At 41.4% G+C, this 24,763-nt stretch overlaps 1 protein-coding gene and 1 non-coding gene across 4 annotated transcripts in view; both read left to right on the top strand.

Moving 5' to 3' along the window:
• The window catches only part of LOC103178921 (regulator of G protein signaling 7), a 285,543-nt gene that overhangs the window by 224,186 nt on the left and 36,594 nt on the right, over positions 1–24,763 (top strand). For all 3 annotated transcript variants that reach the window (XM_042333318.1, XM_042333320.1, XM_042333319.1), the window contains exons 5-10: positions 3,280–3,386; positions 10,247–10,298; positions 13,483–13,547; positions 16,725–16,801; positions 16,917–16,998; positions 22,988–23,062. In XM_042333318.1, the coding sequence (XP_042189252.1) occupies positions 3,280–3,386; positions 10,247–10,298; positions 13,483–13,547; positions 16,725–16,801; positions 16,917–16,998; positions 22,988–23,062 (458 nt within the window). The remainder of the gene's footprint in view (positions 1–3,279; positions 3,387–10,246; positions 10,299–13,482; positions 13,548–16,724; positions 16,802–16,916; positions 16,999–22,987; positions 23,063–24,763) is intronic.
• trnav-cac lies at positions 14,990–15,061 on the top strand. The gene has a single exon. It is a non-coding gene; the product is annotated as a tRNA-Val (tRNA).

The raw sequence follows: 24,763 nt of genomic DNA on the forward strand, positions 1-24,763 counted from the left end.
TGATCCTATTGAACTAAGCATATGAATCTTGACATATATTGAAGATTACCCTCTCCCATAGATGGATACATATTCTGGAGTTCTACTGGGTTATTTTTGAGGAACAACAACAACTTAGATTTATATAGCGCCCTCCACACCAGACGGGGTCTCAGAACGCTTCCCAGTAACGGGTCTCGGGGCCAAGCCAGGGTGAGGGGGAGGAAGGTGACCAAAGGCGCGGTCGAAAAGAAAGGTCTTCAGCAGAGATCTGAAAATAGGAAGAGAGGGGGCGAGGCGAAGGGAGTAAACAAGGAGAGTCCATGCAGAACATTGCTCCGGGAGAGTGAGTGGGTAGGATAGATTCTACAATCCTGTGCAATGGTTGAGGATGGATTGGGCTTGATGGGCACCCAGTGGTTCTTAGTTCTCTGCATTTTATTTATTTTCAAAATGAAAGCACTAGAATGTCAGCCAGACCTCTAAGCCTCCTTCAACTGCTTCCCCCCACCACCCCGTCTGGCTCAGATTCCCGAAGCCTCCTGTTTAACCCAAAATCCATACAGTCAGTGAGAGGTCAAGACTTAGTTTCATTGATATACTACACTGATTATGTACCTAATGTGATGCTAGATAAACTTGTGCAAAATTTTGCTACATGCTAGCAAAGCATTCTGATGTATATATGTATATATTTGGCTGCTGTACTGTTCTTTGAATTTAAGGGTAATTGAGTAGCATATAATAATAATAATGAATTTGATATAGTGCCTTTGACATCAAGAAGATGCCCCGAAGCGCTTCACTGGATATATTGCAAAGTGGAGCGACTGTGTTTTTGTGAGCTAACATGGCAAGCAATTGCACGCAATATCTCACAAACAGCCATGGAGTGAATAACCTTTTTTATCTGGAGGATTATTGGCCAGGGCACTGGGAGAAACTTGTTTCTCTTTTTGAATAGTCCTATGGGATCTTTAATGTCCTCCTGGACAGGCCTCGGTTGAAATTCTCAGTCCCTCAATCCACAACTGTTTGTGGGACACTGCTGTGCTCAATTGGCTGCCAGGTTTCGCTAACAAAATATGCAGTCAATTCACTTTAAAGTATATTTTGTGAAGCGCTTTAGGATGTCTCGAAGACATGATAAGGCTCTATATCAAATGCAAGGATTATTTTATTATTACAATAATGATCTGAAAGGATCTGTAAAATAAATTACAAAACTGTTCACGTTCATCCCTTTCATAACATAACATAACATGTAGGAGCAGGAGTAGGCCATTTGGCCCTTCGAGCCTGCCCCGCCATTCAATCATGGCTGATTTTATAATCTAACTCCAGCTAATAACCTAACCCTGCCTTATCCCCATATCCCTTAATCCCTTTCGCAATAAGAAATCTATCTATCTCAGTCTTGAATATGTTCAAGGACTGAGCGTCAACAGCCCTTTGGGGTAGTGAGTTCAATACATTCACCACCCTTTGAGTGAAGATTTTAAGGTTGTGACCCCTGGTTTTAGTTTCTCCAACCAGGGGAAACAATTTCCCACTATCTACTCTATCATGCCCTTTGATGATCTTATAGATTTCTATAAGATCCCCTCCAATTCTTCTATATTCTAGAGAATATAGGCCCAAATTGGTCAGCCTATCCTCGTAACTCAACCCCTTCATCCCTAGCACTAACCTAGTAAATCTGCGCTGCACCCCCTCCAAGGCAAGTACATCCTTCCTTAAATAAGGAGACCAAAACTGCACACAATATTCCAGGTGTGATCTCGCCAGGGCTCTATACAGTTGCAGCAAGACTTTCCTACTCTTATACTCTAATCCTTTCATAATGAATGCTAATATACCGTTCGCCTTCCTAATTGTTTGCTGCACCTGCAGACTAAATTTCTGTGATTGGTGTACAAGGACACCCAAGTCCCTCTGGACACTAACACATTCCAGTCTCTCCCCTTCTAAAAAATAACCCGCTCTACTGTTTTTTTTACCTAGGTGGATGAATTCGCACTTCCCTACATTATACTTCATCTGCCACCTACCTGCCCAATCACCTAACCCATCTATGTCTCGCTGCATTTTTTTAATGTCGTCCTCCGTGTTGACACTTCCTCCTAGTTTTGTTTCATCTGCGAATTTAGATATATTAGTTCAATGTCCTCATCCAGATCATTGAGCTTCGATGACCTCATCTAGATCGTTACTTTCAAACTGACAAGTACTCCTCTGTATCAAGTGTTTACTTTATTCCTTTATAGCAGGGATTCACAAACTTTGTCACAGTGAGGCTACCCTAAATCAATGGAAAAAAACAAATGTGCTTCTCCACAGTCCACAAAGACAACACAAACATCAACAAAATCACATTTGTATAGCACCTTTCACGTCCAAAATTCCCATCCTCTGTAAAGCATGAACAACAAAGTAGAAGGACTTTGATTAATAAAGCCACAATAAGAGTATGAGCATCAAAAGCACTAAATCCACTTCATAAATCAATCTCCATGCCATCGCAAGGCTCTGCCCTCCATAAAATCACAACGTCAAACCACTGTCAGATATGGTCCATGCAGATGTGCCCCACAGTTTGAAAACCTCTGCTTTTTACAATTGGTTTGTAATCTATTAAGTAAAGCTCCATTTCATATTTTAGTAAAGTGGAAAATCAAATAAGGCAAGTTTTAAAAAGCTTTCACTTCTGTTGTCATCGATTGAAGAACAGATGTCAATGCAGAGCAGGCCAATATTGATGACCAATAAATACAGTAACAAGTGCCAATGTGCACTGGGGAGGATTTTAATGTCTCAACAAAAGCCAGAGTTTCAGTGTTGTGTGTGCTGGGGGATAGGGTTGACTTATTCAAGCTTTGGAGGAAATTCAGAGCAAAATATTCCATGATTTGACTGACTTGTTAAATTAGTGGCTTAGCATATCTATTATCTGTCTTTTAAAAACATTTTGTTGAGGGCATCTGCAAAGGTCTTGTGTGATCATTTCTCTTGCCATTGTTCTTTAGGCTCTTAGCTCTCTGTTGTCATAGAGAGCACATAGGCATCCATTCACTGAACGAGTCATACTAGAGTTTTGCTTCAGGAATGTGAATACAGGCTGTTAATTGTTCCAATCCAATTTATCCTGTTCCATTTGTGTTTCACCACTTATTATTCATATAAATTCATTTGAAATTGTTATTCTCTGTCCAACTGTTGATTTTGGTTACATTGCCACAGGACCTTATCAATGTGCAAAAGAAATGAAAGGTGTTATTTTGTTCTGTTTTCTTTGAACAGTCGAAGCACTGCACGTTGGAACATTGATGGCAGCTCATGGCTATTTCTTTCCAATCTCAGACCATGTACTGATGTTGAAAGACGACGGAACTTTCTACAGGTTTCAGGTAGACAGACCACCGACAAACTAACCACTGAAATGCAAATGTTTCTTCTTTCTATTTTTCTGAGCCAACATCTGTAAAACTCATGTTTTTTAAAGGAAATAAAAGTTCATAGAATGTGTCACATTGGGTGCAATGGCGACATTTTTTTTATTCTAAATGTAACCTTTACATCACTTGCTCTTTTTGTTCTATTGGCACCCATTCATGCTGCTGTCATTTGCTTCAAACTCTGTGGATTATTTTTTGGGTGGGGCAGAGTGCGATAGCCCAATGGTAAGAGTGCGGGTGCTCTTTGGTGTTGCTGCTGTTGGTGATGTACTACAGTCTAGTTACTCCAGCAACTTATTTGGATGGAGGGTTCCAGCACAGCTCGATGCAACAACAACAACAAAATTACATTTGTAAAGCACATCGGGAGGACACACCAAGGCGCTGGACAGACAGAGTTACGGACCCAAGCTGAGGGTCGGGGTCAGGGAGGGTGGAGGGCAAGGGGGGAAGCAGGGAGATCGAAAGCACGGTTGAAGAGGAGGATCTTGAGGTGGGTCTTCAAGGTGGCAAGGGAGGGGACGAGATGGAGGGACTGCAGGTTGGAGTTCCAGAGGGTGGGGGCAGAATGGCGGAAGGCCTGCCCGCCGATAGTGGGTTGAGCAAGGTGGGGGACGTGAAGCAGGCTGAAGCAGAGGAAGCGAACAAGGTGGTAGGGAGTTCGGAGGTCCCAGAAGTACGGGGGAGCAAGACCATGGGGGCTTTAAAGGTGAGGACCAGGATCTTGAACTGTATCCTCTGTGTGATGGGAAGCCAGTGGAGTTGGGCAAGGGTGGGTGTGATAGGGTGGCGGAGCCTAGTTTGGGAGAGGACATGGGCTGCAGAGTTCTGGATGATCTGCAGCCTATGGAGGGAAGAGTTGGGGAGGCCGACAAGCAGTGAATTTGCAAAATCGAGCCTCGATGTAATGAAGGCATGTATGAGGGATTCGGTGGCCTGTGGTGTGAGACAGTGGCGGAGCCGGGCGACGTTGCGGGGGTGGGGGAAGGCAGAGAGGGTCATGACGCAGATGTGGGGTAGAAAGGATAGTTGAGGGTCAAACAAGACCCCAAGGTTCCGGACTGGCTTAGTAAGGTGGAGTGTGCGACCATGGATGGTGATGCTGTCAGCGCCTGAGGTGAGGAGGTGCAGATGGGAGCCAATCAGGAAAGCTCCTTGTTGACGTGCAACTGAAGAAAGTTAGCTCTCATCCAGGACTTGATGTCTGACAGACATTCTGTCAGGACAGCAGTGGTCCTGGAGTCAAAGGTAGAGGCAGAGAGGTAGAGTTGGGTGTCATCCGCATACATGTGGACGTTGACCCCATGTCTGCGGATGATGTCACCAAGAGGGAGCATATAGATGTTGAAGAGGAGGGGACCAAGGACAGAGCCCTGAGGAACACCGCACAAGATGGTGCGGGCCTAGAGGAGAAGCCGTTTGAGGAAATAAAGTGCAGGCAGTGTGAGAGGTACGATCTGAACCAATCAAGGACAGCGACGTTGAGGTGAGAGGAGAGGCGGTGGATGAGGATAGAGTGGTCGACGGTGTCGAAAGCAGCAGAGAGATCAAGGAGGACAAGGAGTTAGAGGGAGCGCTGGTTGCAGATGAACAGAATGTCATTTGTCACTTTGACCAGGGTGGTTTGTGTGCTGTGGGCAGTTGGAGGGGTTCGAGAAGGGAGTGGCGGGAGAGGAAGGAGCGAAGCTGAGAAGCAACAACTCATTCCAGAACCTTGGAGAGGAAGGGGAGGTTGGAGATGGGGCGGTAGTTAGGGGAGCAGAGAAGGGTCCAGGGAGGGTTTTTTAAGGATAGGAGTGTTGACAGCAGTTTTTATTGGGGTGGGAACAGTACCAGAGGAAGGAGAGGTTTACAATGTCAGTGAGTAGAGGGGCAAGGAAATGGAGCTGGGAGGCAAGGAGTGGGGTAGGGATGGGGTCAAGGGAGCAGGTGGTGGATTTCATACATGTTATGGATGATGAGAGAGGAGGGGAAGATGGGTTCAGAGGTGTGGAGGGAGGGGTGGGTAGGGGCTGGGGTGGAACGAGGAGATGGGGAGGGGGTAGCAGTTGCAATGGCAGAGACAGCTGAGCTGATTCCCTCAACTTTGGATTCGAGGAAGTCCAGCATCATCTCGCAGTTGGTATTTGAGGTGAGGATGGGTGTGAGAGGGTGGGCTTTGTTGGAAAACTGCACAATTGTAAATTGACTCTTTGCAATTTGCTGATGTACAGTTTTGGCATCTGATATTTGCGAACCAAAAGTTACAGTCAACACAACAAATCCAGTTTGTGAAATATTAGGCTCCAATATGACTTCCCGAGTAACTCCATCAGTGCTCAATCTTCATCTTAGCAATGCCAAAAAAAATACATTGCTATCACATTACAATTTAACACCAACTGACGTAAAAGCCCAGCTTTAACATCACCGATGTCCTTTGGTGAAGGCCAGATACCCAGAAACAAGGCAGAAGCCACCTAAGGTAGGTGCAGCAAAATGGTAGGTTCCTTCTGCTCTTGTAATCAAGAAAGGACCAAATGTGAAATTATGGGAAATAAATTCCACCTGGGTTCCTGATTTACTCTATTCATGTATCATTTCAGAGCATCTAGAATATTGTAAATATTATTTCCAAACCTTCCTCTAATCGAGCCATTGGATTTACCACTTTTCTCTTTGGGAAATGTACGTTTTCTCTTTTTCCTCCTGTGAAAGATGTCCTGATGGACACACAATAGACTTACAGATATGGAGCTCAACATTGAGGCATGTCTGCTGTTCAGCTGGACCTTAAAGATTTCATGGCACTATTTGAAAGGGAAATGCTCTCTGTGTCCTGGCAAACTATCCCCCAAATAAAATTGGACATTCATTTCATGATTGTTTGAGGGACACTGGCTGCCATTTAGTGCCACAAAACACCTACAGTCACTGCACCTTACTGCATATCCTATGAAAAACTTTGCACCATCCTCCGAATATGAAAGGCGCTATACCAAATGTAAGGATTTTCATCGTGGACAACAATCTCCTATTCCCTTCACGGCTAGTTGCTGGACCTTGCTATGTGCAAATGCTCTGTCACTTACAAATACACAGTTACTGCACTTTACAAGGTTCCCTGTGAAACTCTTTGAGACATACTCTTAACGTAAAAGCTGGTATTTTATTTGTTTGCTCTTGGGACTGGAGCCTTTAGGTGTACAACAACAACAAAATTACATTTGTAGAGCGCCTTCCACGTCGGGAGGACATTCCAAAGCGCTGAACAGTCAGATGTCGGGGCCCGAGCATGGGGGAGGGGTGGTGTAGGGGTCAGGGAAGGCAGAGAGGTGGGAGGGAGACCAAAGGCACGGTCGAAGAGAAGGGTCTTGAGACCGGCCTTGAAGGAGGCAAGGGAGGAAGTGAGGTGAAGGGACCGTGGGATGGAGTTCCAGAGTGTAGGGGCAGAGAGGCTTAAAGCCTGGGCGCCGATGGTAGGGCAGGTCGAGCATGGAGCAGACCAGAGCCCGCTAAACGGAGGGAGCGGGCAGGTTGTTAGGGAGTCAGCAGGTCAGAGAGGTAGGAGGAGGCAAGGACATGGATGGCCTTAAAGGTGAGGACGAGGATCATGAACTCGATCCTCTGGGGGTTGGGGAGCCAGTGGAGTCGGGCGAGGGTGGGAGTGATGGGGCCCTCTATCCCTCAGTGCCTTTGCCTTGCTTCCTCCCTTTCCTCCTTCAAGGCCGGTCTCAAGACCTTTCTCTTTGACCGTGCCTTCAGCTCCCCTCTCAACTCTCTACCCCCTCCTCGCCCCCTCCCTTCCCTCCCCTCACCCTGACCATTTCCCCCCCTCCTCGCTCCTTCCCTCCCCTCACCCTGACCATTTCCCCCTTGCTCGGGTCCTGACCCAACTGTCCAGCGCTTTGGGACGTCCTCCCAACGTGAAAGGCGCGCTATAAATGGAATCTTGTTGTTGTTGTTGTTGTCCTGGAGCCTGGTGTGCAAAAGTACATGAGCTGCAGAGTTTTGGATGATCTGCAGCTTGTGAATAGAAGAGTTGAGAAGGCCGATGAGGATGGAGTTCCCGTAATTAAGCCTTAATGTGACGAATGCGTGGGTAAGGGTTTCGGCAGCCTGAGGGGTGAGGCAGTGGTGGAGTCTGGCAGTGTTGTGGAGGTGGTGGTAGGCAGTGCTGGTCATGGAGCGGATGTGGGGGAGAAAGGACAGTTCAGGTCAAACAAGACACCCGGGTTCCTGATTGGCTTAGTAAAGTTCAGTGTGCAGCCATGGAGACTGATGCTGCCAGCGCCTGAGGTGCGGAGGTGCTGGCGTGAGCCAATCAAGAGGATCTCGGTCATGCTGACATTGAGTTGGAGAAAGTTGGCCCTCGTCCAGGACATGATGTCGGAGGGGCAGTCGGTCAGGACCTCAGTAGTCCTGGAGTTCAAGGTGGAGACAGAGAGGTAAGAGTTGGGTGTCATCCGCATACATGTGGAAATTTACCCCATGTCTGCGGATGATGTCACCAAGGGGGAGCATGTAGAGGGTGAAGAGGAGGGAACCGAGGACAGAGCCCTAAGGAACAACGCACAAGACAGTGCTGGAGCTGGAGGAGAAACCGTTTGCCGTGATGAAGTGGAGGCGGTGTGAAAGGTAGGACCTGAACCAGTCAAGGACAGAACCTTGAAGGTTGAGGTGGGCAGGATGGAAACCCGATTGGAGGGGTTCATGGAGGGAGTGAGAGGAGAGGAAAGAGTGAAGCTGGGAGGCAACGGCTCTCTCAAGGACCTTGGATACGATATAGAAACCCCCTTTGAACCTGAACGACAACAAAAACAACTTGGATTTATATAGTGCCCTTCACGTGGGTAGCATCTCGGAGCGTTTAAACAAGACCAGACTGTAACTTTCATACTGTCTGCCTTTGTGCCCTCACTTTAATGATCATCCTCCCCTTCAAAACTATTGTTTTCTTTTATATATAATTCTTGCATTTGTAACGTCTTATCACGTCTTTGAGATGTCTCAAAGTGCTTCACAGAATATACCATAAAGTAAATTGACTGTATAATTTGTGGTCGAAACACGGCAGCCAATTACGCACAACAGTGTCCCAGCAGCAGTATTCTTTTCATACTCCTTATGGTCCAGTGACCTTGCTTTGAATCTGACTGCTGAGTTTTGTTTCATTGCCATTCAGAGTTCTCCGGCCTGCTGTTGCTCTCCAAGGCCATTATTTCTAAGTCTATAAGACGACTTTCTATTTCTGGACGGAATAAATAATGTTATTTTGTAGAGCTGTTTTTCAGTTCAAACTCTAGAGTGAGGAAGATGGGGAGAGACATTGAAGAGTGTGAGGAACAGAATTTGAGGACACAAAGAGAAAATAATGCAAGGGAGGGGAAAGATGAATGAAAACGAGGTAAAAGAGGAAGGTCTTGGGATGGACCTTGAATGAGGTGAGAGAGGGATTCCAGGATGAAGCACTAGAGAGTGAGAGTAAAAAGGCTGAAAGCCTGGCTGCCAATGGGGGGATTGTTAGGGTGTGGACATGAAGCAGATGTTGACTGCCGAGTAAGGGGAATGATAAGGTTTGAGGAGGTTGCAACAAAATCAATAACTTGCATTTATATAGCGGCCTCCACGTGGGGTATAGTGTATTTTTTATATATAATATATTGTATATATATTGTATATTGAAGCACATTATACAAACCCCCTTCACACAGGGTTGCAGAGGTAAGATGGGGCGGAATTGTGGAGGGATTTAAAAGTGAGATTTCTAAGATGACCTAAAATTACATTGGCTGTCCCATGTGGAAATATGCCATTCAGCCCAACTAGTCCATACCAGTGTTTATATTCCAACAGGCCCATACGCCTCCAAATCTCTTCTTCTATTTAGCCCAGTTCCCTTCTTTATCACTACCAGGGCTGTGATTCAACCACAATTTCTGGTTGTTTAAAGAAATTTCTCCTAAACTCCCTTTTAAATCTGTTTTTGGCTTTCATATTTATGTTCCCTTGCCTCCCTTCAGACTCACCAATATGTGTAAGCAGCCAATTTTTGTCAACCTTTTATTATTTCAATGATTGATGAAACAGAAAAAGGGAAAAGCAAAGAGCCACTATGGGTCCAGATTCACCTCCACTGTGGCCAAAGATGTGCTTTCTCCATATTGTAAGACCCAAGTGTGTTTTCTGCAGTGTTACTAAATGGTCCATTTTGCTTTTATCCTATTTGTCATAGTTGATCGACATTATAAAGCAGTGAGAAGATACAGCATTAATGTACCACCCGAGCATTGCAATTCTGTTGCTGTTAATGGTGCTGTATCTTTCTTGACAGCCGCACCATGCAGTGTTTTACAAATGAATGGCATAATGATAGAAAAGCTTTGAAAAGTATGTTGATTTATACTTCAAAGAAATTATCCACGTGTGCCTGACCTGCTGGCATCTAAAAATGTGAATTGTTGTGTTTCGCTTATGCTCCATTTCCAATATCATGTTTTTGTACATGTGCATGTGTGGTGGTGGGAGGTGGCGGGGAGGGGGTGTGGAGGAAAATGACCTCAGTATAAGATCCGTGTCAATGTGAAGTGTATTAAACTCTCATAGAATTTTGATTCACCGGTCAAAAAGTAAGAATTTCAAATAAGATAAACGTGATTCTACCAAAGAGATTATTAGTCTTAATAGACCTTAATCCCAGCAATATTGCCATGAAATACCAGATTGTGTTAATATCCAAACAATTGATCTTAATTGAAAAATGAACATACAATTAAAATGTTCAAAGTAATTTATTGTTGGAGAATCCAATAAACCTGTTTTTTTCCCCCCAGACACCATATTTTTGGCCATCCAACTGTTGGGAGCCAGAAAATACCGACTATGGTTAGTTCTTGTGTGAATGCTTTCTTTGATGTTGCACAAAAGGGCACCACAATCATTTTCATCACTTACAGAAAGAGTGTGTGTAATTTCATTTCAAAACTTTGCTGCTTGAAATGATTCAGATTTGCTGTTGCGTTATGCGAAAAAAAATGACAGACCTCACAAGATCACAAGTTCAGATGAAGAATGGCATATTTGATCTCATCCTTCCAACATATCCATACTGTTGTCCTCCCATCACATTGTCGAGCCCTTGTGTCTTTGTCTCAAACACTCTTCCTGGTATCTGGTTCTGGTTGTTAATTACCCTCAGAGTAGAGAAATAATTTCTATTGTCAGTCCTGAAATTGTCCTTTGCAAACTTAAACCTGTGTCCTCTTGTTCTATCATCTCGGTGCATCTGAAAGTATTCTGGGTTTACTTTCACAATCCCATTTATAATCTTGGAAACTTTTATCAGGTCCCCTCTGAGACTTCCCCTCCTTTCAAGACTGAAGAGCTTTAGGTTGTCTAATCATTGCTATTTGTCTCAGGAATTATTTATAAGAAAGATGCTCCCCATTCCGCTTGCATCAAAAGAAATCTAGTACAAATAGCTGCTTTGAAAGCCTAGATTAATTCATCGAATGAACTGGATATAATGGGTGACTGTGCATTAATAGCCTGCAAGTGGTTCTGTAGAAGAGCAGAGGTTTACATAAAGAACCTAGAGACCCATTAGTTGGGGAGTCTTTGTGATTTGCTGCAAAACAACTTTTTTTTAATAAATAAAGAATGTGTAAGTGTCTCTCCTTTGACTGCGCAGATGTTAGTCACACTAGGGAAGTGAGCAAAAGTGGCAAGGATAAGGACAACATGTCAAGAAGGTTTGCGGAAAATAAATTACTGTATCATGTCATGTCAATCCACAAAACCCACAAAATACACAATCAATCCGCTTCTCACAATATAATCTGTGAAGCGCTTTGAGACATCTCAATGATGTGATAAGGCGCTATGTCAAATGTAAGGATTATTATTATCACAACTCACAAGTTTGGGGATGTGCTTCTGATTGAGTCTCTAGAATACATTGATATCCTCGTGTACAGTGGAAATTCTCTACTTACCGTTAATCCTCCTTTACTCTTATTAGTGAGGTGGCCTTTTTAGTGAGTTTAGGTTTTTGGTCACACTAAGTTTCAAACAAAAAAACACCAGATTGTGACAAAGCAGCCTACACATTGAGCTGCCCGGATTACAGAGTCGCCCAGAAGGTGAGGTTTTACGGTACATGGTGCCTCAGTATGTGTGTTTTTTCAAACTGCTTTCATTTTCTATATTGATCCCATTCACTAGCATCCACTTGGGCAATAGATTAGAACACCATGTTTCCAGATCAAGATGCCATCTCCATTTTTCACCACTTCACCTGCATCATGGGTTTGTTTTAGGAGGTTGTGTTTTAGTGAGCTTTTAAGAAACACAGAAACATTTTACTTTCAAAGTTATTTGTGTAAAACCAACACTACGTACAATTATTCAAAGTAACACATTTTATCGAGAAGCTAAAGCATCTCTGAAAGTACATGGGCACTGGTTCTCCATCCAACCGATAAACTGATCATCAACTGTTGCTGCTCAAAGCTGCTCAACTACGTGCTGTAATTGATGATTTACTTTTGTAATATGGTTAAATACATTTTCGAACACCTTGTATCTTTCAGCAACACTGAATGCCATTAAAGAGAGAAATAATAGAGCTACTGTATTGATAACATTCACATCACATATTGAGCAATAGTTCTGTTAAATAGTCAAGAAAATTAAAACTGATTAATTTCTGTAGGCAATTGTAACAACCATCTGGGATGCTTCCTGCTGTTGATGCAACTAGGACCACCCAATTCGTTAAGGCTTCTGCTTATAGGGTTAACAGGAGCTGAGTGGGAAGAATCTCTGGCAGTGACTAGTCTACCCCTCCAAGTTCTGCCGATGAGCCAGGCTGGCTAGTCTGTCATCAGCAGTGCCTCTGTAGTACTGCAACACACCTGGCCCAGGATCCGGACTACTGAGACCACCACAGAGGGTTGTCTCGATTCTGACATTCCATTCCAGTTTGGCTCCAAGATCACCCCATTAACCCACCTCACCCCAACCAAGAAGGATAATGGGGCGGCCATTTGCTTCAGCAATGTCCCACAACAGAATGTTCAAGGAATACCTTATTCAAAATAGCACCAAAAATTAAAATAGTTTTGGGTATTTAGTAATCATATCACGATAATTGCTCAAGACCAGCACTCCATTCCTCTCAGCTAGTTAACATCTTTGCTTTACATTTTTCAGAGAAATGTGAGGAACAGATACAAAATGAATGGTTTCACGTTGGTTGTATAATTCACTGAAAGGCATAGAACAATGGGACATATGCAGCGTTCAGAATTATCAGATTGGGATGCAACATTGTTCCTTTTGGAACATTGCTGATGCTGCATGGCGACTGCATTTTCCTACAGAAAAAGTCACTAAAGTAATTATCTGTGAAGAGCTCTGAGACATTTGACATGACAAAGCTTAAGTACAAGTTCTTTCTAATTACATCAGGTTCCAATTCTATGTTCTTTTAGTGCTTATGTATCAGTTTACACACTAAATATGTACATAGACAACCCTACCCTTGTCACCATGCTACTGTAAAAATCTATAGTGCTCTTCACATCATATATGTCCTCTAAGGTCCTCCTCCTTCATCTCTCTGTTAGACTCTACCAGATAGACATTTACTCTTTTTTATCTGACTTTCATTTTACTTTATCTCTGCTCAGTTCAGAGCTTATTTCTTTTCCTCCTCTCTAGCCTTTCATTCCTTTTCCTTTATAATTGGTTTATAGTAGCAGAGAGGAGGAGCTCAGCAAAATCTGTCTTGGCAGTTAGCATAACAGCTCCGAAGCACAGCTTCGGAATGGGTTGTTCCAGGTCCTGAGGCTGCTTCAAAAGGGCAATTCTCTCTATAATGCTCCTTAAATCTCAAATTTCTTAATTCAATTTTTAAAATATTTGCGCTTGAATTAATTTAACTGAACTGCTGTAGGTAGCCCAGTCATTCCAGATGTTCACATGTTCACCGTCACCATCATCTTTGTTGCTTCTTTGAAAACAGTCATTGATTATTTAGAGTGTAATTCTCTGCTTTTATTTATAGCGGTTTATCTCTGCAAGAGAACAATGCAAAACAAAGCACGCCTGGAATTAGCAGACTATGAAGCTGTAAGTACCCTCCTGATTAATTTATCACGAAGATCAGCACTCATGTTTTGTCTGATGTCGGGTTTTGTTAATCACCGAACATCTAATCACCATTAGTCACTGCTAAAAAAAATTACCCCGCAAACTTGATGTTTTGAGAAGATATCACAAGCTGTAAAAATAATGTGAGTTTGATTTTAAAGTGTAACAAACTGAGTAATGCTCAATTATTGAAGCACATGTACAGTGAGTGAGTCATGCTGATCTCCATAAAGGATCTCTTTATTATGGCTGAACAACAAAACAATAAAAAAAGCCATGGGAACACTGAAACACAGCAGCGTATCAAAAAGGTATCTAGCCACCATCAGTGGAGAAGTAAGCCCATGAGTCAAATGTCTACAATGCAACCTTAGACTTTAACATTAGTGTGGAGGCAAGAGCAGGCATAATTTATACCATTTTAGTAATATTTAACATAAAGATGGGACGTGCAACCCTGATCACCTTCCTCCCCTTTTCCATTGCTCGGCATCGAACACCCCACTGTACAGCACTCCGAGACACTGTCCTGTATGAAGGGGGCTATATAAATGCAAGTTGTTGTTGTTGTTACAACACATGTTGATGAACAACAATTAAATTACATTTGTATAGCGCTTTTTACGTCGGGAAGACATCACAAGGTGTTGGACAATCAGTACTTCACCCTGAAAGTGGAGTGTGCAACCATGGATGGTGATGCTGTCAATGCCTGATGTTTGGAGGCACTGACGGGAGCCAATCAGGAGAGCCTCAGTCTTGTTGACATTCAATTGAAGAAAGTTAGCTCTCATCCAGGACTTGATGTCTGACAGACATTCAGTCATGACAGCAGTGGTCCTGGAGTCAAGGGTGGAGGCAGAGTGGGTAGAGTTGGGTGACATCCATATACATGTGGAAATTGATTTCATGTCTGTGGAGTCCTGTAGCTCAGTGGTTGAGCACTCGCTTTGCAAGCGAGAGACCTGAGTTCAATTCCAGGCAGAGGGCGAAACCTTGGGCAAGTTTCCTTACTCCACACAGAGCCTAAAAGTAATCCCTCCAAAACCAAAAACAATAATAAATTGGTCATTTTCAATCTACGACTGTTTGTGGGACATTGCTGTGCGCAATTGGCTGCCGCGTTCACCCACAAATATACAGTCAATTCACTTTACAGTTTGTTCTGTGAAGCGCTTTGGGACGTCCTCCCGACGTGAAAAGCGCTATATCAAATGCAAGGATTATTATTATTATGATGTCACCAAGAGGGAGCATATATATATTGGAAAGGAGGGGACCAAGGACATAGTCCTGAGGAGCTCCGCATAAGATGGTGCGGGGGCTGGAGGAGAAACTGTTTGTGGAGGTGAGAAGAAGGATCTGAACCATTCATGGACAGAAGGTTGAGGTGTGAGGAGAGGCAGTGGAGGAAGATGTGGAGACCTGTAGCTCAGTGGTTAGAGCACTCGCCTCACAAGCGAGAGACCTGGGTTCGATTCCCAGCAGGGTGAAACCTTGGTCAAGTTTCCTTACTCCACACGCCTGATAATCCCTCAAGAAACAAAAACAATAATAAATTGATCACTTCAATCCGCAACTGTTTGTGGGACGCTGCTCTGCGCAATTGGCTGCCTCGTTTCGCCCACAAATACACAGTCAATTCACTTTACAGTATATTCTGTGAAGCGCTTTGAGGGGTCTAGAAGACGTGAAAAGCTCTATATCAAATGCAAGGATTATTATTAAGATAGAGTGGTCAACGATATCGAAGACAGCAGAGAGGTCAAGGAGGATGAGGAGGCAGAGAGAGCACTGGTCACAGATGAAAAAAATGTCATTTGTCTCTTTGACTAAAACTGTTTCTGTGCTGTAGAAACCCGCATGGAAACCCGATTGGATAAAAGCATAGAGCTCAATCCAGTGTTTTAATCAGCTCATCTGTAGCATAAGGTACTATGGCACATTGATTATGACCATTAGTAGATAGATTGCAAGGTCATGGCATAATAACTGACGGCTCAACCACTGATGATGGGGTGGGGTTAGGGACGTGCCGCAGATCTGTATTAGTGGAGCATAGAGGCGCGAGCGAGCACATCAGAGAGATAGGGAGGTTCCAATGCATGGAGGAATTTGTATGTGAGGGTGAGAAATTGAAGTTGATCCATTCAGACACAGACAATGGAGTCTGGCAAGGATTGTAGTGATGTGTGATACATAGCATAAAAGAGTAAAGGACTGATAATTCAAGTGGCTTCTCATCCATATAAACAGGTACTTAGAGCGCAGCATTTGTATTCTATTTTTACTATTTTGTGGGCTTGGTTGCAAATACATTGTGGAACACATTCTGCAGAGCAAATCATTCAGTGATAATTAATGGCAGCCAGTTACAGATTTTATCGTTACCACACTTAATTATCACATTCCTGGGCAACCACAAATATGTTCAACGTTTTACAGAACAAACATTTGTTACTTGCATTTCAGTCCTCCCAGGAGAGCTGCAATCAGAAACTTGTATTGTTGTCTGGCCAGGGGTAGAATAAGCTGGCGGCCTGTTTGCACAGACCACCAGCAAAGTTCTGTCATCAGAAAATAAGTCACAATTTGTGACTATGGGAAGAAGTACCCATGCTTGGGTTTGCACATGTTTATGTGTGTTGTTGGCAATGCTGTGCATTCCAGCCTGCAATACCTCTCCTGACAATGTTTGTGGGTTGTACTAAGCCACTTTAACACTTCTGTTGTCTACTTCAAAGGTGCTACACAGTAACATTAATGCTGAACAGTTATCAGTGTTCAAGTCACTGTTGCAAATCTATTTGAGGAATGATCTGCTGGAAATCCCCCAGAAAATGTTGGGTCTGATGTGCCTTTAAATCCATTTCCTTGGTTTGAGAATGTTGGATAAACGGCATAAAAGGTGCTTATCACACAGTCAGTCTGTGAGCACATGGCATGACACAGTGATACTGCACTGTCTAAAACTATGTCCTGATATATGTCAACAGCAATGACTTGGGCAATAATGGATAAGTCTCTTTCATTGAGCAACAGCACAGTTCGGCCAGACAGATGTTTTACTAACAATAATAACATGCAATGGATTTATATAAGCTGATGATATTGGACATTAGATCTAATTACGGGATTCATGTGTTAAATTTCTAGGAGAGCTTGGCCAGGCTACAAAGAGCATTTGCTCGGAAATGGGAGTTTATCTTTATGCAAGCAGAAGCACAAGCAAAGTGAGTAAAATCTCTTGTCCAGCTTTGGGGTCACCTCTACGCATTATTTTTTACATGCCATTGTTCAGCTAGCAGAGATAAACGTATCGATTGTCACCAATGTTGCTATTTGCAGAGTTGACAAGAAAAGGGACAAAATAGAAAGAAAAATACTTGACAGCCAAGAAAGAGCATTCTGGGATGTGCACAGACCTGTGGTAAGTAGAATTTCAAAATGACAAAGAATACGGAAAGAAGAATGGGAAAGAATACGGACTGTCCACCCTACTTTGCTGGATGTTGGAGATGCCAAATGAAATCCAACCTACAGATGGTGTGAGTGGAAATAGCAATTAAATTATAGAGATATATATGAACTGTAGCCGCTAGTTTAGATGAGCCTGGAGGTTTACCTGTCAGAGCACTGGGGAATGTTCAAACAGAAGTTTGAATATTACATAACTGCAGCTGCAGCAGCAATAGCTGAGAGATTGTCTGCACTTGATCACAGAAAACATTGAATATACTTCAGGTTAAAAAAGAGGCAGATCAAATAAGATGAAGGTTCTGAAAGCAATTTCTGTGAAGCACAATACTTCAAAAGGGAAGTTGAGGCTTTTGGTCAATATGTCACAGTCTTAAACATGAAAACAATGAGTTGCGACTTGGTGTTTTGAAAATCTCATTCAAAACTGTAATGTAGACAGATAAAACAGTGACTCAGCTTGACGCAGTTTGAAGCAGACTCTGTGTGGAAAAGACATGACTGATGAAAAGCAATAGACATTGATACAATTTTTAACATACAATTTATATTATGCCTTTCACATCAGTCTTAAAGCAAGAATTGGTTTCTCTATTTGAGAATACAGAAGGCAGACAGAAAGATTGATTGGAAACTAAAAGCTACCCTGTAATGGAAGCATGCATATAATAAATGAATGAACATAAGATAGTATTGAAAGAGAAAAGGTCCACATATCATGTACAATCTAACTATTATGGGATTCTCTAGAAGCCAGTTTCTAGAAGCCAGATTTCTTCCAATGCCCATATCAATAAAGTCAATCTCCAGAATATCCATTCACCCACATCTGAACTAAAAGAACTTTGGTCTTTTGCTCTGCACTGATGAAACTTTTTCAGTCCACTACTCTAGGAACTAATGTATGCCATGAAATGTTTGATTATTTGGTACAATATTTATTTTTCTAGACAAAGGATTTTCTAACTTTGTCACAGTGAGCCTCCTTAAGATAAGAAAAAAAACAATTGTGCCTCCCCATAGTCCACCAAGACCAAACAAAGAAACAAAAATCCCATACCCCGCACGAATGCGAACCACAAAGTAGAAGGGCTCTAATCAATACAGTTACAACACGGGTATAAACATGAAAAGCACCAATTCTACTTCACAAAGCACCCTTGTACCATCCCTGGGTTCTGCCCAAAAAGAGCATAAATCGCAGCAGCAAAAACAAAAATGCACAAAAACCCGAACACCAAAACGCAATACCAAACAACTACAGACTATGCCAGTACAATATTTATCAGTCCCACCCCATTACTGGGAGGAGTGAATCTGTCTCCTCACTGTACAAAATAGTGAAATTCAGGGTTGCAGTGTAGAAAGAACTGTCTAGAACTTTTCTTGAGATGGGACTGTGTAGGAGGAGGCCTGAACTTTGGAGAAATACAGCCTTAAGGTGCTGAAACCTCAATTTTTGAGGTTTTCTTTAATAAAACAAATTTGCTAAATAAAACACATTTTGCTAACTGGGAGTGGAACCCCATTATCTGTGAGTTAGAAATCTATTACCGTGGCCCTCTTTTCACAGATTTCACCCTTGAGAATGTTATCGGGGAGGGTGGAGCATGATGATCAAATAAAACATTAAATTGATCCACAATCTCATCAGGACAAAAGAAAACAATATAGTAGAATTGGAAACTGATGCAATACAGTGGGGACTATTTTGCAGGGTTGATTAACAATCCAGGTGCAAAATATGTGGATCAAGTTAACCATGTGCAAAAACATACAATTGGCTTGAATCATTGATTAACAACCAATGCAAAGAAGTACAAGATCTCCTGGAATACTTTCCATTATTTTCTGATTAAATTATTCAGGTAATTTCCTTTGCACATATGTGTTTACCCACAGCTGACCCAACTTGTCAGTTTTGTATAATTGTCATTAATCCAACTTGAGAATCACATACGGTTGTGTCCAGAACCCTGGGAAAAAAAAACTTTTTTGATGGAACAGTAAGGAGTCAATTTTCTGATGTGCAGATTGTTGCCCATAATCTATTTCAAAGGTACCATAACAATTTAAAGTTTGACCTTACTCTAACCAGAGCATGTTTTCTGCATGACTGAACAAAGACAAAGATTCAGAGCTTAAGTGAAAATTAGTTATGCAAAGCATTAATTCTAACAGTAAGATCTCAATGAATATTAAATTATTAATTTATAGTACTAGTCTTTTATGAATTATTGAATTATGTGTTTCAGTAGGTACTTAAGCAAATTTCTTTGTAAGTCATTACATAAGCAAAGCTTAAATTGCGGAGACCCATTTAACTAATATTTAAGTGATAAAAAAGGGTTTTCAAATTGCATCAACTCTTGATGCACACATCATGTCTTCATTTTGTGCATTATTCTGTTACCTTTTCATTTATATTGTGTAAAGTCGATATCAATATTAAGATATTGGGTGTTCATTGAATTGTAGTGCTTTCTCTACCACTTATCAACACTTTATTTCGAGTATTTGTCACTTGCTGAAGGACTGAATCATGGTGCAATTCTGTACTTTTCATCACTTTCAAATTTCTTCACAACTTTTGTTTTGGTTGAAAATATCAGCAAGGCACACAAATTAATTCGAAATCTGACAACTTGCCCTCAGTGACGTAGTGCCCAGATTAATGACTTTTGTTCTCACGTAGCATGGTATAAAATTGGATTCTATTTCTAGAAACACTGGATGGATTGCATGACATTGATTTCATTACATCTCACTGAAGTCATAAACCTAAATGCTATGGTAGCATACAAATGCTTTTGTCCTTGGCAAGAGTGAAATATGCATGGCTATTAAAGTTAGTGGTGTTTAATGTTGAAATAATTATTAGAAGAATGGTTTGAGATAATATTAAGAAGCCTTCTGTTGTCCCATCTCTAACCTCCGTTTCCTTTACAAGGTATTGGAAGAGTTGTTGCTTTCCAGCTTTGTTTTTTCCTCTCCTTGTGCTCCCTGCGTGCACCCTTCCTATTTGACTTCAGTACTGAGACTTCCCTGGTCAAAGTCAGAAATGACATTCTTTTTATCTGTGGCTAAGGCTCTCTCTGTCTCTTTGCACATCCAAATGGTCTCCAATATGTTTCTGCTCATACTAATCAATCTGATTCGGCTCATTCCCCATTGCTGACTGGAACTTCCTGAGATGTCTTTTGGCCAACAAATAACTTTGAATAACTTTTTAAAATATCATTAATTGTGGCTTTTTCATAAAATTAAAAAATTAATGCAAAATTCCATAACAGTTGTAAATGTTTTATAAGAAATAATAATCCTTACATTTAATATAGCGCCTTATCATATAATTGAACAATTACTATTATTTTTAATTTCCTACAATGATCCTGTGACCCCTCTAAAATGCTTATTTTAGTGCTAAATAAAGGTTGTTTCCTGCATGAGAAGCTGAATTGAAACTATGCAGTCTCATGTTATATAGGGCACTGATAAGATACAAACAGCGGGAATCAATCAATCTGGGGTGAATTTATACTCAGGTCTCAGAGGTAAAGGCCAATCTGCCAATCAACTGTGCACTTGGTTCCCTATTAGCCTATTTCTATTTCATTTTATTCGGATCACTTGTATAAGCAGAAATATATTGGGGACTCTTTGGATGTGATTTTCCACAATCAGATCTGATATTGCTGCATGGTCACAACTTTGTCCTGTAGCTCAGTGGTTAGAGCACTCGCTTTGCAAGCGAGAGACCTGAGTTCAATTCCAGGCAGGGCGAAACCTTGGGCAAGTTTCCTTACTCCACACGCCTAATAATAATCCCTCCAAAACCAAAAACAATAATTAATTGGTCATTTTCAATCTACGACTGTTTGTGGGACAGCAATTGGCTGCCACGTTCGCCCACAAATATACAGTCAATTCACTTTACAGTGTGTTCTGTGAAGCGCTTTGGACGTCCTCCCGACATGAAAAGCGCTATATCAAATGCAAGGATTATTATTATTATTATTTGTCCATTATTATCCATTATTTAATATGTCAGCCTGGCTCACTTGTTAGCTCACTCACTTTTTGAGTCAGAAGGTTGGGGGTTCAATGCCCGTGTTAGGACTTTGAACTCATAATCTAGGCTGACACAGCAATACAATGCCAGAAGTGCCCTGCATTGTTGGCAGTACCATCATTTGAATGAAACATTAACCAAGGTACTGTCTGCCTGTTCAGGTGAACATTAAATATTGAAATATATTCAAAAAGAGGTTGTTTCTCCTAATGTCCTGGCCAACAATCCCCCTCCCCCTCAAATTGGCTATTCATTTCTTGACTATTTGAGGAGACATTGCTGCGTGTAAATTGTCTGCTGGTGTATTCCCTAGTGTATTTGAAATCCAATATTTACAAATTAGGATAGGCTGAATAAATTAGGGATGTATTCTCTAGAGTACAGAAGAATTAGGGGAGATCTTATTGAAACATATAAGATTCTTAAAGGGCTGGATAAAGTAGACACTGAGGGTCTGTTTCCCCTGGTAGGAGAATCTACAACCAGTGGTCACAGTCTTAAAATTAAGGGTCAGCCTTTTAGAACAGAGTTGAGGAAACATTTCTTCATTCAGAAGGCTGTAGATGCTCAGTCCTTGAACATTTTCAAGATAGATTTTTTTAAAAAATAGAGGGATTAGGGGATATGGGGATAGGGCAGGTAATTAGAGTTAATCAGAAGATCAGCCATGATCTTATCGAATGGCAGGGCAGGCTCGAGGGGCCGAATGGTCTACTCCTGCTCCTAATTCTTATGTTCTTATGTTCTTAAACTAGAAGTCACAATTAATATATCTGGTTTGCAGTATTGCAAATAACAACCAATGTGGTACTCTGCACAGTAAGAGTTAACAAATTTGTTTTATTTTTAAAGTGAAACGTTATTTGTGTCTTGACTTTCTACCCTGGTTGGAACAAACTGGTTCAATTCTATAAATTGTTTCCAATCACTCTCTCCTGCAGCCGTGACAATTAACTTCTAGCTGGGGCACCCATGGGATGATCCTGATGAACCATTATACTTCCAACATCTCTTCAGATGTAATGGTGTGAATTGGCAGATGGGTTTGGAAGGCAGTAATGGATTTAGAAAATCGGATAGATATTCCTATCTCCTCATCTTTCTTTCTTCCTCTCAAGCATAACAAGGCAGCATTGGCACCTTTACTGACTGATATTCTGGCTGTTTCTTTGTATTGCAGCTTTGATCAAGGACATTACTCATTTTATTCTTTTTAGAAACATTCCATTTCCCAAGTCTTCGTTTAATTCCAGACAAATTACAGAAAATTTAAGATTGATGTTTCTTTGTGTAAAACGAAGGCTGTAAGAATCTTTCGGGTCCAACATTGTACAGGACAATCTTATTACCAGTTTCGAAAAGTGTTATATTGTTTCACTGGAATTTAAGAGGGTTTCAAACCTTCTATGGACTATTATGTGTGGTATCTTCGTCCACAAAACATGTTTGCCCACAAAGCACACAGTGACTGCACTTTACAGTGTAACCTGTAAAGCACTTTGGGACATCCTCCCAACATGGAAGGCACTATACCAAATGTAAGGATTTGGTAAGGAAGGGAGTGAGGAACTGCCTTCCTCACTCCCTTCGTCTCGCTCCCTCCCTTCCCATTTTCAGGTCTCTGCTGAAGACCTTTCTTTTCGACCGCGCCTTTGGTCACCTTCCTCCCCCTCCCTCTGGCTAGGTCCCTGGATCCGTTACTGTAAAGCACTCTGAGAAGCCGTCCGGCGTGGAGGGCACTATATAAATCAAGTTGTTGTTGTTGTTAAGGATTATTATTATTTATTCTTATCTGTGGAGCAGAGAACTTATATATGAAAAGGTAAGATTTATTTCTGAATTTAAACTAATTGTTACTTTTACCTTTTAGCCAGGATGTGTAAATACTACAGAAGTGGATATCAAGAAATCTTCCCGAATGAGAAACCCTCACAAAACAAGAAAGGTAAGAACCCTTTACTACAAGATAGCTGTGTTATAGTGCAATTACTATATAAATGTATCTAAAAATCTGGAAGCAACTGAAGGAGAGTCTCAGTCTTGAGGTTTTGTTGGTTTTCCGAACACACAGAAATTGCAACTCTTGTTTCCTTCAGAATCCTTTAATTGAAGTGTTGAGTTAGTCACAATCCTGGTGTCTTTAACTTCCTCAACAGTGTCCATCAGCTGATATTTATTTCAAGACACCAAAACATCATAATTTCTACAGGTTCTTATAGTGAATATATTAAGAGATACAGCAGAAAAGCTGGAAAGTGGGATTCATAAATAGACCAATTTAAATAAACAGATTATGGGACCACAGATAAGATGGGCTGAATGGCCTCTTTCTGCACTAAAAAATTCTCTTTTTATATTTCTGTTCTATAGCTACCTGTGGTGGAAATTTTTTGCGTAGTCCCACAAGTAAAGACTTGTAGAATTATCATAAATGACACAGGCGTCACCTTTCGGAGTTAAATTGAATATTTTTAAATCCATGAATCAAGGAAGTATTTTAGTATTGTTTCTTAATAAAAGTGGAAATGTGTGGGTAAACATATATAGTTTGAAATGTTTCACAGACTGAAATAATACTCTAAAACAATTTTAACAATTTGTAGCTCATTTTATTCTAAATTATGTGCTGCTAATGAGTTGAAATTCAGCAGAAGGCCACCGATCAATTCAGAAGCAACACTGTTCCTAAAATAAGCTCATTTGTTATTTGCGTCATTTTATACGGAAGAAACTGTTCAGTATTGCTCCCATTTACAGCTCTCATTATTATTGCAACTGTGTGTCTATGGGTTGCATCATGTAGTTTCTCATTGCCACTGTGCAGTAAGTGAGTTCACAGTGATGTTGAATTAGTCACAATGTGAGTGTGCTGTTAATGAATTCACTGTTACAGTGCATTTGGCTGCAACCTGTCACAGGTATCCAGAAACTGGGAAGGGTGATAGGGGTGTCTTTCACTGAAAATAGAAGGGTTATAGAAGTGTATCAGGTCTGCAAAATTAGTCAATTGCGAAAACTGAAGTCATTCCAATTATTTCTTGCAAAGGAACAAATGGAAAATATTTCCCCCCTGCCAGGACATTTACTAGACCTGGTGGCAACGTTTTCTTACAATGTGATTTTTTTTCGACGGGAGAAAGATTCACCTCATAGTATTTTACAAACAGTGCAAAAATATAATTTTTGGGGAATAAAAGAAACTCATTACATTGAACAAGTATATATATATATATAATTGAAACTGATGTTTTAAAAGGCAACACAACTATTCCTAAAGGACAGATTAATCTATTTGCCTGTCTCCAAAAGGAGTTTTTAATACTTGGATTAAGGAGGTGATTAAAACAGGCAAAAGATAGGGTGAAAGGAACTAGGCCAGGTTTGAGGTAGGATATTGCAAGAGAATGGAAGGTATATCTCCCCCCTCCTCCTCCTTTACAACAATAGCAACCACAACAAATGACATTTGTATGGTGACTTTCACATCGGGATGATGTTCCAAGGCACTGAAAGGAATGCCAAACAAATTAAAGATGTAAATTTGGTTGGAATTCAGACAATTTCAGACTCATTTGCACCTGCCCTATTTCCAACAGTAGCAATCTTTGTGCGAGTAGTGAGTGTTGGGCAGGATTGAACAAGTGTT

The sequence above is a fragment of the Callorhinchus milii genome, unplaced genomic scaffold, assembly GCF_018977255.1.
Source record: "Callorhinchus milii isolate IMCB2004 unplaced genomic scaffold, IMCB_Cmil_1.0 Scaffold3, whole genome shotgun sequence".
Classification (NCBI taxonomy): Eukaryota; Metazoa; Chordata; class Chondrichthyes; order Chimaeriformes; family Callorhinchidae; genus Callorhinchus; species Callorhinchus milii.